This window comes from Tinamus guttatus, unplaced genomic scaffold (genome assembly GCF_059628265.1).
Source record: "Tinamus guttatus ecotype Peru unplaced genomic scaffold, ASM5962826v1 Tinamus_guttatus_pri_ptg000434l, whole genome shotgun sequence".
Taxonomy (NCBI): Eukaryota; Metazoa; Chordata; class Aves; order Tinamiformes; family Tinamidae; genus Tinamus; species Tinamus guttatus.
The window spans coordinates 2,429,149-2,444,118 of record NW_028288968.1 but is presented as its reverse complement, the minus strand read 5'-3'; the positions used below and the strand labels follow the sequence as shown (position 1 = coordinate 2,444,118).

Here is a 14,970-nt window from a genome sequence, read left to right as displayed (position 1 = left end):
CGGAGCACGGCGGCACCCGGCGCGGCCCCGCGCGCGGACGGACCCCCAAGGAGCCCCCTGCAACCTCGTCCCGCTCACAAAGGGGCAGCCACAAAAGGCCACGGACACGGCAGGGCTGCAAAGAGGGAGAATCCAAAGCCCTCCCCAACCTGCCGGAGCAGGAACATTATTTGCCCACGATGCTACCCTATCCCTGGGGGAAAAGGGAGCCCCTGGGCAGGCTGCGAATCCACGCCAGGATTTGCTGTCGGGATTGGGGAAAGAGGCCGAGAGGGAATCGGCAGTGAAAATGGCAGCAAAAGGAGGACGGGAGAAGCCACCCTGCACAACAACAAAACCCCGGCCCCGCGGAGGGGCAGCCGTCAAGCACATTCCTTCAGAGCGGGCTGCACAGCAGCTTTGCCAGAGGGAGATTCCCAAGGGAAACGGCGCCAGGGTCCCCGGGGAGACCGGGCCTACGGAGCCTGGCTCGACCCGGGCCCGGCCGGACAAGTCGGACAGACGGACAGGGAAAAAAAAAACAGGCAGAGGAGGGAGGAGCGGAGGGAAGAGTCATCCGACACCATCCAACTTCCCAAGTTTGTCGTCCGCAGGACACCGACCGCTCCCGGACACTGGCGCTGCCCATCCGAGCGGCTCCGCTTGTGGAAAAGCCTCCCGTTTCTTTTGTCAGGGCAGGGGGATAAAAAAAAAGAGCAGAAACGTTCCCGGCGCTGTGAGCAACGCCAGGTACCTGGGGGCTTCCTAGCTCACACCACCGAAACGCAGAACAAGCAAAGCCAGTAAGAGAAAAGAGGGGAAAAACCTGCTCTTTGTCTCCTAAAAACACTGCATTCAAGGGAGATGGCAGCTACCAAAGGCACAAAAAATAAAGGAGCAGGGGGAGGGGAAAGCAGAACAGGGAACCAGGGATCAGGTTGGGCCTCAGCCCCTCTCCGGCCCAGGCCTCTTTTGAGCCTATGGGGAAGGAAGGGGATTTTTCCCCCTCTAAACAGCTGGAATTCCAACCCTCCTCCCGGCTCAATCAACCATCGCTGGACACTCGGCCGAGGCCGCCGACATGCGCGTAACTTTAAACCCCGGATAAAAATAGCTCGGATTCGAGCGTGATCGGCAGTCATTTCCTATTTGCTTAAAAAACACCGTGGAGGAGGGAGAAAAAAAAAAAAAAAAAGAGAGAAGAAGAAAAAATACGTGAAGAGCAGCTTTGTGCGGAGCCGCGCACCCGCACAAAAACATCAACAGAAGTTTCCTTTGATAACGCACCCGCACGGCCCGGCCGCTCTGGCTCTCCCCTCCCTCCTTCTTCCTCCCCCCGCCGGCTTTAGAGAAAAAATAAAACCGCAAAATCCAAGTTTGTTTCTGGCCCCGGGGACTCAATCGGATCCGTTTACGACCCCCTCAGCGCCGCACACAAAGTTGGAGGCGCCGGGGGAGGCTCAAACGCCTTGAGCAAACAGAGCCCGAAACCTTCCGGGGGCTGCCGGCCTTTCCAACCACCCCCGGCTCCATTGGCACCCTCAACACCGTGTAAACATCCCCTGTCCCTCCCCAAAAATATGGATATATATATTTATATCTATCTATATTGATATATTAATAAAATAACTCTCTAGCCAACCCCCCCCTCCCAAGGATATTTTCGATACCACCCACGCTCCAGACAGAGAGGAAAAGGCTCTGCCACCCTGCAAAGGGCTGAGAAGAAGAGTGAGGAGGAAAATAAATAAATATATATATAAATATATACATATAAACAGCCCTTCTAAGGAAAGGAGGAGGGGGGAAGGCCCGGCCTAACCCGGGCGTTACATAAACGGGGCCGGACTGGCCAGGGGTCCAGCTCACACTCTCCCACCCGGCTTCACAGCTGGCCAGGCCCCACAGGCCCCCCTCCCTTAAAAATATATATATATTTAAATCCCTAAAGGCCTCACCAGAAGCTTCGTGAACGGCAGGCCAAAACGGGGCAGTAAATAATAATAATAAAGGCCACAAAAGCCCTTTCTTTGGGCTGTGGCAGCAGCTCCCCCCGCCGCCACCACAGACAGGGGCAGAAAAGGGGGGGGAGGGGGGGGTAAACGGGGCAGGCCCCAAAACAAGGCCCGGGGCGGGGGGGCACTTAAAACCCCGGGGGGGGACCTCGACCACCGGGCGGGGGGCGGGAAGGGGAGACCCAGGGCTGGGGCCTGAGCTGGGGGGGGGGGCCCTACGGGAGGACGGGGGGGGGGGGTGGAATCCGCCCCCCCGCGGGCGGAGCTGCCCCCCCCCCGGGAAGGGGGGGGTGCGGGAAGGATACAGCTTGACCACGTCGGTGTCCATCCGCCGCTTGCCCGGGCTGGGGGACGACATGGTGGCCGCGGCCGCCCCCGGGGGCTCCGGGCGGGCTGTCAGCAGCAGCGCCGCCCGGCGCGGAGGGGGGCGCCGGGCTCCGAGCCGCTGCGACGACCCCCCTGTCCCCTCCTCCGCCGCTGTCCTGCTGAGGCGGAGCCGCTGCCGGCCGGGGCCCCTCACACTCCCGCCGCCGCCGCCGCCGCCGCCGCCGCCGCCGCTCGCCTCTGCCGGAGCCTCTCTCTGGAGCCCTGACGTCACCCACAGTGACCTCACCGCCCCGCCGCGCCGCCATTGGCCGCGCCGCCGTGACGACACCGCGCCGTGGCCCCGCCCCGCGGGCTGCCGGGAGTTGTAGTGCGGTAGTTGGTGGCGGCGGGGAGGCGGAAGGGGAGCGGCGGGGCGCGGGTTCGAGACCTCGGGCTGCCGCAGCGGGGGCCGCCGCGGGTTACCCGGGGCTGTCCCGCTTATGAGGGCGGACGAGGCCACCGAGAGGCGAAGTTGTCACACTGTGTGCTGGTCCCACGCCACAAGCTGCGCGTGGGAGTGTGCAGGGGTCCCCAGGAGCCATTTTGAGGCCAGAGAGGCACTGGTGGGCAGCGGGTGCCAGTGGGGCAACTGCCCCATCCCACCCAATTCCGGTCTCGTTGCCTGGTGTGCGAGGGGCTCAGGATGGTCCCCATCCTCCAGCCAGGATCAGTGGGAAAAATGGCTGGCATGGGATTGGGAGGTCCTCGCCCCGTGGTGGCCCCAGCTCGGGAATTGTTGGCGTCGCGGGGATCCCTGGGGGATCGCGCGGGGCCATGGGGCAGGACACAGCCATGACCCCCCGGGCCCCAGAGCACCCTGCTGTGAGGTGCCCAACATGAGGGTGTATCATAAAAACACACACACACCAGTGCTCCCGGTTTCCTCCTCTCATGCACATATCCCTATACTATATATATCCCTATATATTATACGCTGGGTGTCCCCTCCTGGCTTTGAGCGTCCCACCTGTGTTGGGTGCCCCTAAGCCAGATTTGGGTGTCCTTCCTGCCCTAGGTGCCCTCACCCTGGCTCTGGGCGTCCCACCTTGCCGCAGAAGGCAGGACATGGAAGAGCCCCTACCCCACTTATCTGGCCCAGCTCCCCTAATGGATTCCCTCCCACTCCCCAGATACTTCCCCGTGTATCTTCCCCAGCACTTCTTATGGCTCCCCGTGTGTCCCTATGGCTCCCTGTGACTCCGTATGGCTCCCCATGGTTCTCCCAGTCCCCACATCTCCCCCTAGGTTCCCCATGACTCCCTACATCTCCCTGTGACTTTCTATGGCTCCCCATGATTCTCCCAATCTCTCCATCTCCCCATGGTTCCCAATGGTTTCCATGACTCTCCATGGTTTCTCTAATTCTCAGATCTCCCCAGATTCCCCATGACCCGCTCCCCACATCTCCCCATGGTTCCCGATGACTCCCCATGGTTCTCCCAATCCCCATATCTCCCTGTGGTTCTCCACCACCACAGGACCCTGCTTGAGGATCAAGGTCTGCTTGAAGATCAGTGTCTGCTGGAGAGAGATGGGATCCAACTCAGCAGGGCAAAAGCATCTTTGGCAACAGGCAGGTTGACAAGGGGAACAAACAGCCGGTAAAGCAGAGCTTTAGTGGGGACACAACAAATATTTGCATGTAGGCAAGGAAGTGGCTGCAGGATGATGCTATGGGGAAACCTCTCACATCCTGCCGGGGAAACCGGCACGCTCGGGCGTCTCTGAAGCGCCGGTGCTAACGCACGGGGAATAAACAGGAGGAACCGGAGCTCTGCGTGCGGCTGCGGGGCAGTGACCTCATCGGGATCACGCAGGGGAGGCGGCACTGCCGCAACGGATGGATAGGAGGAAAGGGAGTCATCCCTCACGCGACGGAGCAGCAGGAATGCACAGAGCTCTGCCTAGGGGCGCGCGATGGGGCTGACTAAGAGCTTACGAGTAAGGCTTAATGGGCAGAATGACCCGGGTGACGGTGCTGTGGGCGTTTGCTGGAGGCCACCTGAGCAGGAAGGTGCAGGAGATGAGTCCTTCTACAAGCAGCTAGAAGCAGCCTCACGTGCGGCCCTGGTCCTCGTAGGGGATGAGCACACCTGAGCATGCAGCGATGGGGCTAGGAAGGCTAAAGTCCATCTGGATGTTGATCTAGTGAGGGATGTCAAGGACAGCAAGAAGGGATTCTGTAAATATGGCAGTAGCAAAAGAAGAGCAGGGGAAATGTGTGTGGGGCTGCTGCTGATTGGGGCAAGGGCCCTGGTGACAGAGGACTCGGAAAAGGCTGAGGTGCTGGATGCCTTCCTCACCCTCGGCTTTACGGGTAAGACTGGTCTTGGCAAAGCCCAGGCCCTGAAAACCAGGGAGAAATTTTGGAGAAAGGAAAATCTTCCCTTGGTGGAAGCAGATCAGGTTAGGTGTCACTTAAGCAGACTGGACACAGTCCAGGGCTCCTCACGGGTTGCATCCAGGGAGCTGGCCAATGTTGCAAGGCCCCTCTCCATCCTCTTTGGAAGGCCACGGTGATCAGGAGAGATCCTGATGACTGGAAGAAAACACTTCATTCCAGTCTTCAAAAAGGGCAAAGAGCAGGGAACGACACACCAGGCAGCCTCACCTCCAACCCTGGAAAAGCAATGGAGCAGCTCATCCTGGCACCATTTCCAGGTGCATGAAGGACAAGGAGGTGATCAGGAGCAGTCAGCATGGATTCACCCAGGGGAAATCGTGCCTAGCCAAGCTGACAGCCTTCCTTAACGAAGGGCTGGTGGGGCACATGAGGGCAGAGCGGGATGTGCTGTCTCCATCCACTGCGGTGGGCGCACCTGAAAAGAGGATTCAGGGCTCGTCACGCCGGCACCATCTGCTTTGTAGGGCAGGGATCAGCCCTAACCAACGTGGTCACCTCCTGGGTGGATATGGGGCACCCAACAAGTACCTTAAAGGTGCATGGAACAAGGAGAGATATAGATAGGAGCCGCCAGGGCTGGGTGGTGGTTTCCAGGCGCACAGATCCTGCTGTCCTTAACTTCTGCTCAATGCAGTTGGGGAAACTGAGGCAGGGCCTCCATTTGCGATCAGAGTCCCCAAGGCCTGAGAGCTGGATCAGGGACCTGGTCACTGAAAAAGGCAATGACAGTCCCCCTGCCTTCACCCACACAAGTGTGACCACAGCAGAGCAGGGTCGGGCAGTCCAAGGGTGGCTGCAGGGTCTCAACCCTCCTTGGAGCTCCCTTCCCCAATATCCTCAAGGATGGAGCCAACGGATCAGGCTACACCTATGGCACAGCCCCTGACCAAGGTGGATCCCAGCAGGCACGAGGCTGTGGACGGCTCCGTATGGACACAGAATTGATGCCAAGACCCCAGCAGAACAGAAAACGCACGACACCACCAGTAAGAAAAAACTGAAATGTTTTATTCCCACCTGACATCACCTCCCTGCGCTGCTGGTGGCAGCTCCTGAGCCTTGCAGGATACAAGAGTTGCCCTCACACGGGACCGTGTCTCCTTGCTCGCCCCATGGGCCCGCAGCGCTTCCCAGCTCGCGACGGACGAGCCCTGGGGCCAAGGGCCACAGCAGCAGCTTGTGAGGGGAAGGGAACTCCAAGGAAGGCAGTGGGGAGAAAAGGGGGTCCCAGTTGCCACCAGGGTCCGTCTGGCACAGGGGCTGCCCATGGCCTTTGTGCTGAGCGTGGGGCTCCTCTGTACCCGCTCCCCAGGGTGCGGAGAGGCCTCAGGAGTGACTGGAAAGCAGCTCTGCACCGGACCAACGCGGTGCCCTGTCCCGATGGCGAGGCTGCGGCTCCAGAGCGCTCAGGAGGAATTCATGCTCTCCCACTGGCGGAAAATGCGGAACACCTTGCAGGACTTCACCGAGAGGCTCTGCAAGAGACAGGAGCAAAGTGACGGTCTGAGATCAGGGCACCACGTCACGACACGCGGCCACCAGCCCCAGGTACCCCCCGTCTAACACATGTGAGAAGCTCCAGCAAAGAAACACTGAAATTTCCTAATGGGCTACCAGGACATCACTGAGCTCCTTTTCTTCATTAGCTCTATTTACCAGCAGGAAAGATGGGAGGAGAACAGCAGGATGATGTCAAGCGAGAAGCTGGAATGGGCTTCAAATCTTCCTACTCCCAGCTGGGGCTTTTACCCCCCAGGACCGGCTGGCACTTACCTGGCTAAGAGCTGTGCAGAGCACAGCTGGAAGGGACAGCCCTGCTGGGGACAAAAGTTATGTGAAGTGCTTGAGACAAGCGAGGAAAGACGAGTGATGAAGCAGGGCTTGAGACCACTCAAGCACCCGTCTCTGCAGCTCAAAACCCTGCATGTGGCTGGGGAAAGCCTAAAGGAGGTGGCAAATGGAGCTGGGGGGATCCAGGGAGGCACAGAGAGGTGCCCTCTGCTCCCTCTCACTGCCCTGCGCTCAGCTTGGCACACTCACCAGTGCAAGGGCCTGGCCACCACGGGCCCCAGCTGGTGGGACATCTGCAGAGTGGGGCTCTCTGTCAGGACACGAAATGAAATTGGATCTTGGGCAGCCCAGAGCCACTCTGGAGAGGCTGCTATTTATAGCAGCCCTCAAACAGATCAGTGTGCAACACGGCATGAACGGATGAGACCCGGCTGCGAGGCACAGGGACAGGGAGACTCTGCAGACACAGGCTTGGTCCCAGCCACCCAGCCTGGTTTGTGACTTCTGTTCTGGCTCAAATGAAGCCAATCTGCCCCAAACTCCGCCTGAAGGCTTTCAGCCATGGAAAGGCTATACAGCAAGCAGGGTCTGAGAGCTCAGGGAGGGTTCAGGGCTTGGCTCAGGGCTGGCCGCGCTGCGGGCTCACCACAGGCTCCGTCTCGGGCAGTCTGTCACACTTCCTGGTGGCCAAGAGCGTGTTCAGCACCACCCGCCAGCCCGGCTCTGCCTTCACAGGTTCCTTCTCCATGGGGTTCTCCTGGGCTTCCCCTCCTTCCACCACGTTGACCCAGGGACACCAGTCGCGATGCTGCGTGCTGGGATCAAAGAAGCTCCTCGTGGAAGTGTCCTGATGGGAGGGAAGATGATGGTGAAAGAGGACAGTGACAGCACGGTTTTAAACAGAGCCTAGTGACAAGGTAAAACCTTCTCTGTGCCCAAACACTAGCCCTGAGCTGGCCCAGTCCTGCCCAAGTGACACCTGGATCAGCAACACCCTGCCTGAAGTGCCCTTCATCCCACACGGGCTCTCACCAAGCTGCTGGAAGAGCAGAACCGGCCCCGCTTGGTCCTGCGGTGCGGGCTGGACGGCACCTCCACGTTGTCCTCCTGCCCCATGCTGCGGGTGACGGGGCGGCTCCTGAGCACGGGGCTGGCGGCCTCCGCCTCGCCCCGCTCCACGGGGCTGGGACAGTCCCAGCCCCGCAGGCGGGACATCGCTGGCGACGGGCTCTTCTCAGGCTGCTGGAGCAAGAGCAAAGAATTAGCAGAGCTGATAATCACCAGCATATCCTCACCCCAGGGGGACAGCGACAGCGGGGCCCTGCTCCACTCAAATAGAAGATTGGCCTCACAGCTGGCCTGGTGAGACCCGTGTCATTCTCCCTTCAAGCCAGGAGCACCTTGGACACATCTCATTGCACAGGGGTGAAGGCAATTCCTGACTCAGAGCATCCCAAGTTGGACATTCACCAAGATCCTGGCCCAATCAGCGCTTTCTAGGGGACTGGGAAGGCAGAGAGCAATGGGCAGTGTGAAGGACAGTGACAACCCTCTTCCTTTGGACATTGTCAGTGGCTGGGATGTAGCACCCCTGCCCACAGGAGCCTCTTTTTCAGGCCAAGAGGTAGCTACCTCTCCATGGACATGACTGTAGGGAACGGAACCTTGCTCAGTCCAGCTGGAGACTTGCCCCTGGACCAAAACCAGCTGGTCCCATCCCTCTGGGAGACAGCTAAGCCCCTCACACACCGGCTCGTCAACAGCAGCAGACACCCAAACCACATCAGCTCCTACTTCTGCGTGGCCCAAACCACCCGCCGGTCCCGAGTGCTGGGCCCTACCTGCTCAGAGCCCGGAGGCAGCGAGTCCTGGCTCCGCGTGAGCATCCTGCGTGGGGACGTGGGCACAGCCGGGACGCGCTCGGCGGGAGACTGCGGGGCACCGCTCAGGCCGCCGGAGTCCAGCTCCGGCCCCGCACATTCCAGCTGGTGGAAGCCCCACAGTCCCACCTTCCTCATGCAGCGGGAGCAGGTGATCACCGGGAGGTGCATGGAGCCGGATGCAGCGCTGCAGGGGGGACACAAAGTGACAGGAGAAGGTCAGGGACGAGGCTGGACCCTGCCCTGGTATCCCAGCTTTCCGAACAGATGCAGTTGCTCGGATCATAGGGAAGGTCACAGTCACGGGTGCCCAAACCGGCACTTTCCAAGCCCAAAAAACCTGTCCCCAGCCTGCGCCGCAGGGAATCACCCGCAGCAAGATGCCTCGGGTGACAACAGCGCGGCTGTTTCACCCGCAGCAGGTGCTTTGGAAGTGTGAACACACCTTCCTGCAGGGCTGACGAGCAACGAATCCAGTCCTGAGGGCAACCGCCCAGCTTTGACCTTAGCATCTAAATCAGCAAAGACTGGAGCAACAAGCAGCTCGGAGGCTCTGCTTCAGACTTCGTAAACTCTGGGAGGTGCCTGTTTTAGGGGAGCTTTGCAACAGGGTTTCTGAAGGCCCGTTCACAATTTCGGCAGCCAGAGATCAGCTTTTATTAAAAATAGTGAAATAGGGGGGAGCGAGCGAGCTTTTCCTGGGAAGGACATTCACATTTCTCCAGCCTTGGGCAGGTTTCACTGGCAATCGCAGCCAAGCGCAACAGGCGCCGCGCGATGCCCGGGGGGGATTTGCTTCCCACGCCAGGGTATTTGCTGCCCACGCCAGGGTATTTATTTGCTGCCTTTCTCATAGGCATGAGCCACGCACTGACCTGCAAGTCCAGCCGCACAGAGCCAGGACGCAGGCAGGAACGTGCACGTGCAGCATTTCCGAAGAAAACTTCACCGGAGCCTTCTCTCCCTCCGTTTTGTGCTCGGGCTCCTCTCCGATCAGCTGCAGGAGCTGCCTGATCTTCTCCTCCGTCAGGGCCTGGGGGACAGAAAAGCCATCAGGGCTGCAGTCAGGGGCAGCACTCGCTGTGCTCCAGACAGAGCCCCCGGCCCCATGAGTTTGGGGTCTGAATTCTGCCTCCTGCCTGAGGCTGAGCTGCCCTTCATGCATTCAAGTGCTGCTCTCAGGGCTCCTGGGGCTGCAGTAACACTGCAATAGGAGAACAAGCCCTGGAAAACCCATGGCACAAGAAAAGAGAGAATCTCTGGTTAGAGTAATTACAACAGGCGGAGAAGCAGGCACATTTCTTGCACCCAGAAGTCTTCCTTGCTTGTCTTTAATCCTCTTCCCCAAACCAGGCAGGTTAATCTGATAAAGAGACACCGCCTCTACTCACAAATCATGTAATACCTGGAACAAGTCCCTTTTTTTTTTTCCCCCAAAGGGCTGGACACCCAATCTGGAACTTTTAACACTTCTGTTTTGGTTACAAAAGCTGCCTGGGGAGGCTGCCTGCTCGACTGTCCCGGTCACCTGAGCACATTCATGCACCTTTTATCTCCTTACAGGTACCTGGGCACAGCGGAGCCACTCTCAGCTCTGCTGCTCATGGCAAAACACGACTCCAAGCAGCCCCTGCTCAGTGCTCTGATCCCAGGGCAGCACAGGGGCCGTGCGGCTGCCTGCGCTTGGGCAAACTGGGGTGGCCTCAGGGGCCATCGCTGAGATGCAGCGAGAAGAGAGTCCCCAAAGGCCATCGCTGGCTCCAGACCTGGCTGCTGGTGACAGCTGGAGCGTTACAGCAGAGCAATCCCTACACGTGCTCTGTGTGTTGTTTGAAGCCGTCTTTTCTCCGGGGGCTCTGCTGGTTTTCCCAGCTCAGCCAGCTCAGCCTGGTGACCACAAAATGCCTCTGCTATCCCGACCGAAGTATTCCCTGCTCCCCATGCAGTTCTGCCCTGCCGAGGGCCATCTGTTTCCTGGCGACCGAGTGCCCGACAGGGCAGACTTGGCTGATGCAGAGCACGGCCCGGCCAGGGGCCCGTGAGGAGACCATCTCCACGCGCTCCTGCCCGTGCCTCCTCTCCAGCCTCAGTTCCTGCCTCCCTGCTGCCGGCGTGCCCTTCCCAACTGGAATCCTCGGCTTCACAGCTGTCTCAGGGGGGATTTGCCCAGCACAGACAGCTCTTGTGTTGCCACTGGGGCCATCAGCTCCCCGATCACGCAGGTGCCCTCAAACTCACCATGTTCTTCATGTCTTCGGGTCTAAGGGAGGGCAGCTGCAGCTCCAGCTGACACAGGCTCTGAAAGCGCTCCAGGAAGTCCTGGAGAAGGGCTCTGGGCTCGTCCACCAGCAAGACAGCGAAGCGATCTGGCACAAGAAAAAGCAGGAGGCTTTAGTTAGAACACCAGCCTTCTCATCCCTTTGTTATCCTACAGGGCAAGGGAGGAAACGGGGCTGGAAAAAATCTTCTGTTAGGGCTCTTCTGTCCTTCAGAATTAAGGAATCTCTTCCTTTGCAATCACCCTTCCTACTGCAGCAAGGACTCAGAAGACTGTGCAGGTCTGTCACCCTTCCAGGGTGTCCCAATGATCCTCCCCTGTGTTTTCCCAGTTATGGCCCAAACCACATTTTGACTGCCCTGGAGGCAACGTTGCATGAAGTGAACAGAGCCAGGAGTGCCCTGCTGTGCAGAACGTCAGTCCAGGGCTCCAGATGTGGAGTTCCAGCTGTGGCTCACTTGTGCGTTTGCTGAGGATACTCAGAGGCATCTCTGACACCCCCACCTTCAACCTTCCCAAATGGAAAAAAGAGACTAAGACTGTCTGCTTTGGAAGCTTGTGGACAACCTGCAGACGAGAGCTCCAGCGGAAAGGCAGAAAGCAAGGGAATAATTTGCAGGACCAACCTGGGCAGGGGCTGTCAGGCCAGAAGCAGAACTTCTCGTGAGCAGTGCACAAGGCCTTCTTCAGCTCCACGCAGCGCTCCTTATCTGCAAGACAGGACCCCCTTTACTTCCCTGTGGAGACACCTCCTTTGGGAAGTGCTGAGGGAAGGAACGGAAGGAGAAGAGACCCTACACAGGGATTTTCCTGCTCCCAGGGAGCAGCTTGGTTCCATCCAACCACCAGCACAGGGACTGGCTACTAATTTTACCAGCCTGGACGGCTGCTGGTTCCTAACCAACTAACTAAACTGCTCTTCCCCGGCTGTAGGGACCAAATCACAGCCAGGTCTGGAAATTAAGTACCAAAACTTTTGTTGAGAGCTTAATTTAACTCATTCAAACCATCCAGAATGGAATAATTCTTTTTTTTTTTTTCAAGTTACATTTGCCCTTCTTTCCTACCTCCAACTACTTTAGGTCTTCCTAAACCAGTGCAATTACTAGCAGAATAATTAGGTCACGGTTTATTTAACACAGACCGTCTAAACAAACGGCAGCCGTCGATATTCAGAGCCACCCTAGAGGAAAGGCTTATGCAGCTCCCTATCACCCGGGCCACGCGCTGTGCTTTGCCCTCCGTTATCTCGCAGATAACGGGAGCAGGGACTTGAACCGAGCCAGGGAAACTAGAGCGGGGCAATGACACATGTGTGTGTTGTGCTAATACCCCGCAGAGGCCAGGCCCAGGCAAAGGGCAGCGGGAACTTGGGTAGATTTTGGAGATTTGGAAATTTTGGAGATTAAAGAGTTAGCAGATGTGCAGTTTATTTTCAGAGATGCCAAATACGCAGGGTCACCCCAGACTAAGGGTTTTGGCCTGCAGCAAGGAGAACGCGGCCGAGCGTCGCGTTTGGGAGTCACGGAATCATGATGGGTGGAAAAGACCTTCAAGATCACGGAATCACACACAGGAGGGCTGAGGGTGCAAAGGACCTCTAGGGATCACCTAGTCCAAGCCCTGCTCCAGCAGGGACACCCAGAGCACGGGGCACAGGGTGGCATCCAGGCGGGTTGGACATCTCCAGAGAAGGAGCCTCCACAGCCTCTCTGGGCAGCTTGTGCCAGGGCTCTGGCACCCTCACACCAAGGAAGTTCTTCCTCACATGGACATGGAGCTGCCTGGGCTTCAACTTGCACCCATGAGCCCTTGTCCTGTCCCTGGCCACCACCCACAAGAGTTTGGCCCCAGTTGAGATGATCGAGTCCAACCATAAGGAAGTCCAAGCAGAGCAGAGGAGAGGGCGTACGTACACTTGCTGAAGTCGAAGGCCAGCTGCACGCTCACACAGAGGAAGGCCTGGCAGCTGGAGCACTTCAGCATGTCGCACTCCACGTTGGTCCAGCCGTACTTGGCACACACGAGGGGAGACAGCTCGTGGGGTTTGCCTGCCCACTTGAGCGGGTGCTCACGTTAAGGCGAAAACTCCATCGTGGCGTGGGATGAGCGGGTTCAGCATCTAGGATGGGACATTTCTCCCAAGGGGACTCGTCCAAAGACGACAAAAAGTCCCCAGGAAGATGGAGCTTGAGAGGAAACCACATGGCAGGAGCTGGTTGGGAACTCAGCATTAAAGGATATGGTGAAGGTTTCCACCCTGCTGAAATAGGCTTCTTTGCTCGTGGACTCCAAAGCGGGAGTGTCAACGGGCGAAGACCCATTAGTGGATTCTGATGAGATGGACGTGTCCTTCCTGAAAGGAAACAGCAAGTCAGCCAGCAGGACGTTTATGCTGCTCCAGAAAGGCTTTTCATTAACGCGTTGGGGGAAAAATAAAGAAACAAAAGTCCTCCAAAGTCCCCAACGTTCCCCATTGCCTCAACAACCCAGTGCCTCCCAGTGACCTCGATGCCTCCTGCCTCCCGGTGTTCCCAGTTCTTCCCAGTACTTCCGAGTGCTGCCCCCCAGTGCCCACTGCTGCCCAGTGCGACCTCCCAGCGCCTCCCATTCTCCTCCAGCGTCCCCAGCTTAACCCAGTTCCCCCAGCTCACACAGACTGTTTTTTCCCAGTACATCCCAGTGCCCCGCAGTGATTTCCAGTGCTCCCCAGCGTTCCCTCCTGCACCCTCCAATAAATCCCAGTGACCTCCAATGATTTCCAGTGGCCTCCCAGCACATGCCCTCTCCAATAACACTCAGTGACTTCCAGTACATCCTAGTGGCTCCCTAGCACCCTCCAGAGACTCCCAGCACCCTGCAACAACCTCCCAGTGTCTTCCAGTACCCTCCAAGAGCCCTCGGCGACACCCAGATTGCTCCAGTGACATCCACCACACGCACAATAACCTCCCAAAACTCCCCGTACCCACCCCCAGGGCCCTTCAATAACTCCCAACAAACCCCAGGACCCCCCCAGTGATTCCCAGGACCCCCCAAGGCCTTTCAACACCCTTCAGCAACTCCCGGTATCCCCAGTAACCCTCCGTGGCTCCCGAGCCCCGCAGTGACTCCCAGTCCCACCCCCTGGCCCTCCCATAACCTCCCAGTACCCCCCAGGTGACTCCCAGTGCCCTGCCAGACTCTCCAATAACCTCCCAGTACCTCTCAGAACCCTTCAATAACCTCCCAGTACCCCCAGTGGCTCCCAATCCCCCTGCCAATGATTCCCAACACGTCCCTGGGCCCTTCCAACAACCTCCCAATCACTCCCAGTGACCCCCAGAACCCTTCAATAACCTCCCAGCACCTTCCAGAACTCCTCAGTACCTCCCAGTGCCTCCTGATTCCCATAAATGACTCCCAATACCCCTCAGGCCCCTCCAATAACCTCCTAGCAGCTTCCAAAACACCCCAGTACCTCCTGATCCCCAGTACCCCAATATGACTCCCAGTGACTCCCAAGGTCCCCCCCAAGTCCCTCTAATAACCTGCCAGTATCCCCCAGTGGCTCCCACTACCCACCCAGGCCCCTTCAATAACACCCCAGCACCTCCCAGAACATCCCAGTACCTCCCAGTGTCTCCCAATCCCCCCCAATGCCTCCCAAAACTCCCCAGGCCCCTCCAATAACCTCCCAGTACCCCCCAGAACATCCCAGTACCTCCCAATCGCCCAAAACAACTCCCAATACTCCCTAGGCCCCTCCAATACCTCCTAGTACCCCCCAGAAAATCCCAGTACCTCCCAATCGCCCAAAGCAACTCCCAATACTCCCGAGGTCCCTCCAATAACCTCCCAGCACCCCCTAGAACATCCCAGTACCTCCCAATCCCCCCCAATAACCTCCCAGCTACTCCGACGCCCCCCAGGGGCTCTGAATCCCCCCTCCAGCGGCTCCGACCTCCCCCCAGCGGCTCCCAGCGCCCCCCTCCGCGGCCGCCGCCGCGGCGCTCACCCGGCGGGCCCGGCGCGCTCGGGGGCGATGCCGCCGTCGATGAGCTCGCGGATCTGCTGCGGGGTGACGGCGGGCGGCCGGGCCCGGCCCGCTCCGGGCGCCGCCATCTTGCTCCCGGCCGCGCCGCGCGGAAACGGCCCCGGCGGAGGGAAACGGCCCCCGCGCAGGGACGTTCCGGGCCCCGCGGGGTCCCCCCCCCCCCCCCCCCACCAGGCCCTAGCGGGGCGCTCGGCGCTGCACCCCGCCCGCGGGGCGCGCCC

The 14,970-nt window shown here is 59.0% G+C and overlaps 2 protein-coding genes across 2 annotated transcripts in view; both read right to left on the bottom strand.

Annotated features, from left to right (window-relative positions):
• The window catches only part of UBE2H (ubiquitin conjugating enzyme E2 H), a 38,132-nt gene extending 35,673 nt beyond the window's left edge, over nucleotides 1-2,459 (bottom strand). Inside the window, exon 1 of the mRNA XM_088531819.1 lies at nucleotides 2,300-2,459. Coding sequence (XP_088387945.1) covers nucleotides 2,300-2,352 — 53 coding nt within the window. The 5' untranslated portion in view covers nucleotides 2,353-2,459. The remainder of the gene's footprint in view (nucleotides 1-2,299) is intronic.
• Nucleotides 2,460-5,751: 3,292 nt separating this feature from the next.
• On the bottom strand, nucleotides 5,752-14,864 carry ZC3HC1 (zinc finger C3HC-type containing 1). The gene is made up of 10 exons (XM_088531823.1): nucleotides 14,711-14,864; nucleotides 12,959-13,069; nucleotides 12,630-12,781; nucleotides 11,340-11,423; nucleotides 10,674-10,801; nucleotides 9,311-9,468; nucleotides 8,397-8,622; nucleotides 7,588-7,797; nucleotides 7,202-7,402; nucleotides 5,752-6,239 (listed from the first exon to the last, which is right to left on the bottom strand). The coding sequence occupies exons 1-10, from the start codon at nucleotides 14,815-14,817 to the stop codon at nucleotides 6,171-6,173; spliced, it is 1,446 nt and encodes a 481-aa protein (XP_088387949.1). The 5' UTR covers nucleotides 14,818-14,864; the 3' UTR covers nucleotides 5,752-6,170.
• Nucleotides 14,865-14,970: the final 106 nt, after the last annotated feature.

Bases quoted from the DNA above. Each gene is read 5' to 3' on its own strand.
- ZC3HC1 (XM_088531823.1), bottom strand. From the start codon at position 14,817: ATGGCGGCGCCCGGAGCGGGCCGGGCCCGGCCGCCCGCCGTCACCCCG. The intron at 13,070-14,710 runs GTGAGCGCCGCG...GTTTCCTTTCAG, and splicing joins GAGCGCGCCGGGCCCGCCGG to GAAGGACACGTCCATCTCAT. The intron at 12,782-12,958 runs CATATCCTTTAA...TTAACGTGAGCA, and splicing joins AGCAGGGTGGAAACCTTCAC to CCCGCTCAAGTGGGCAGGCA.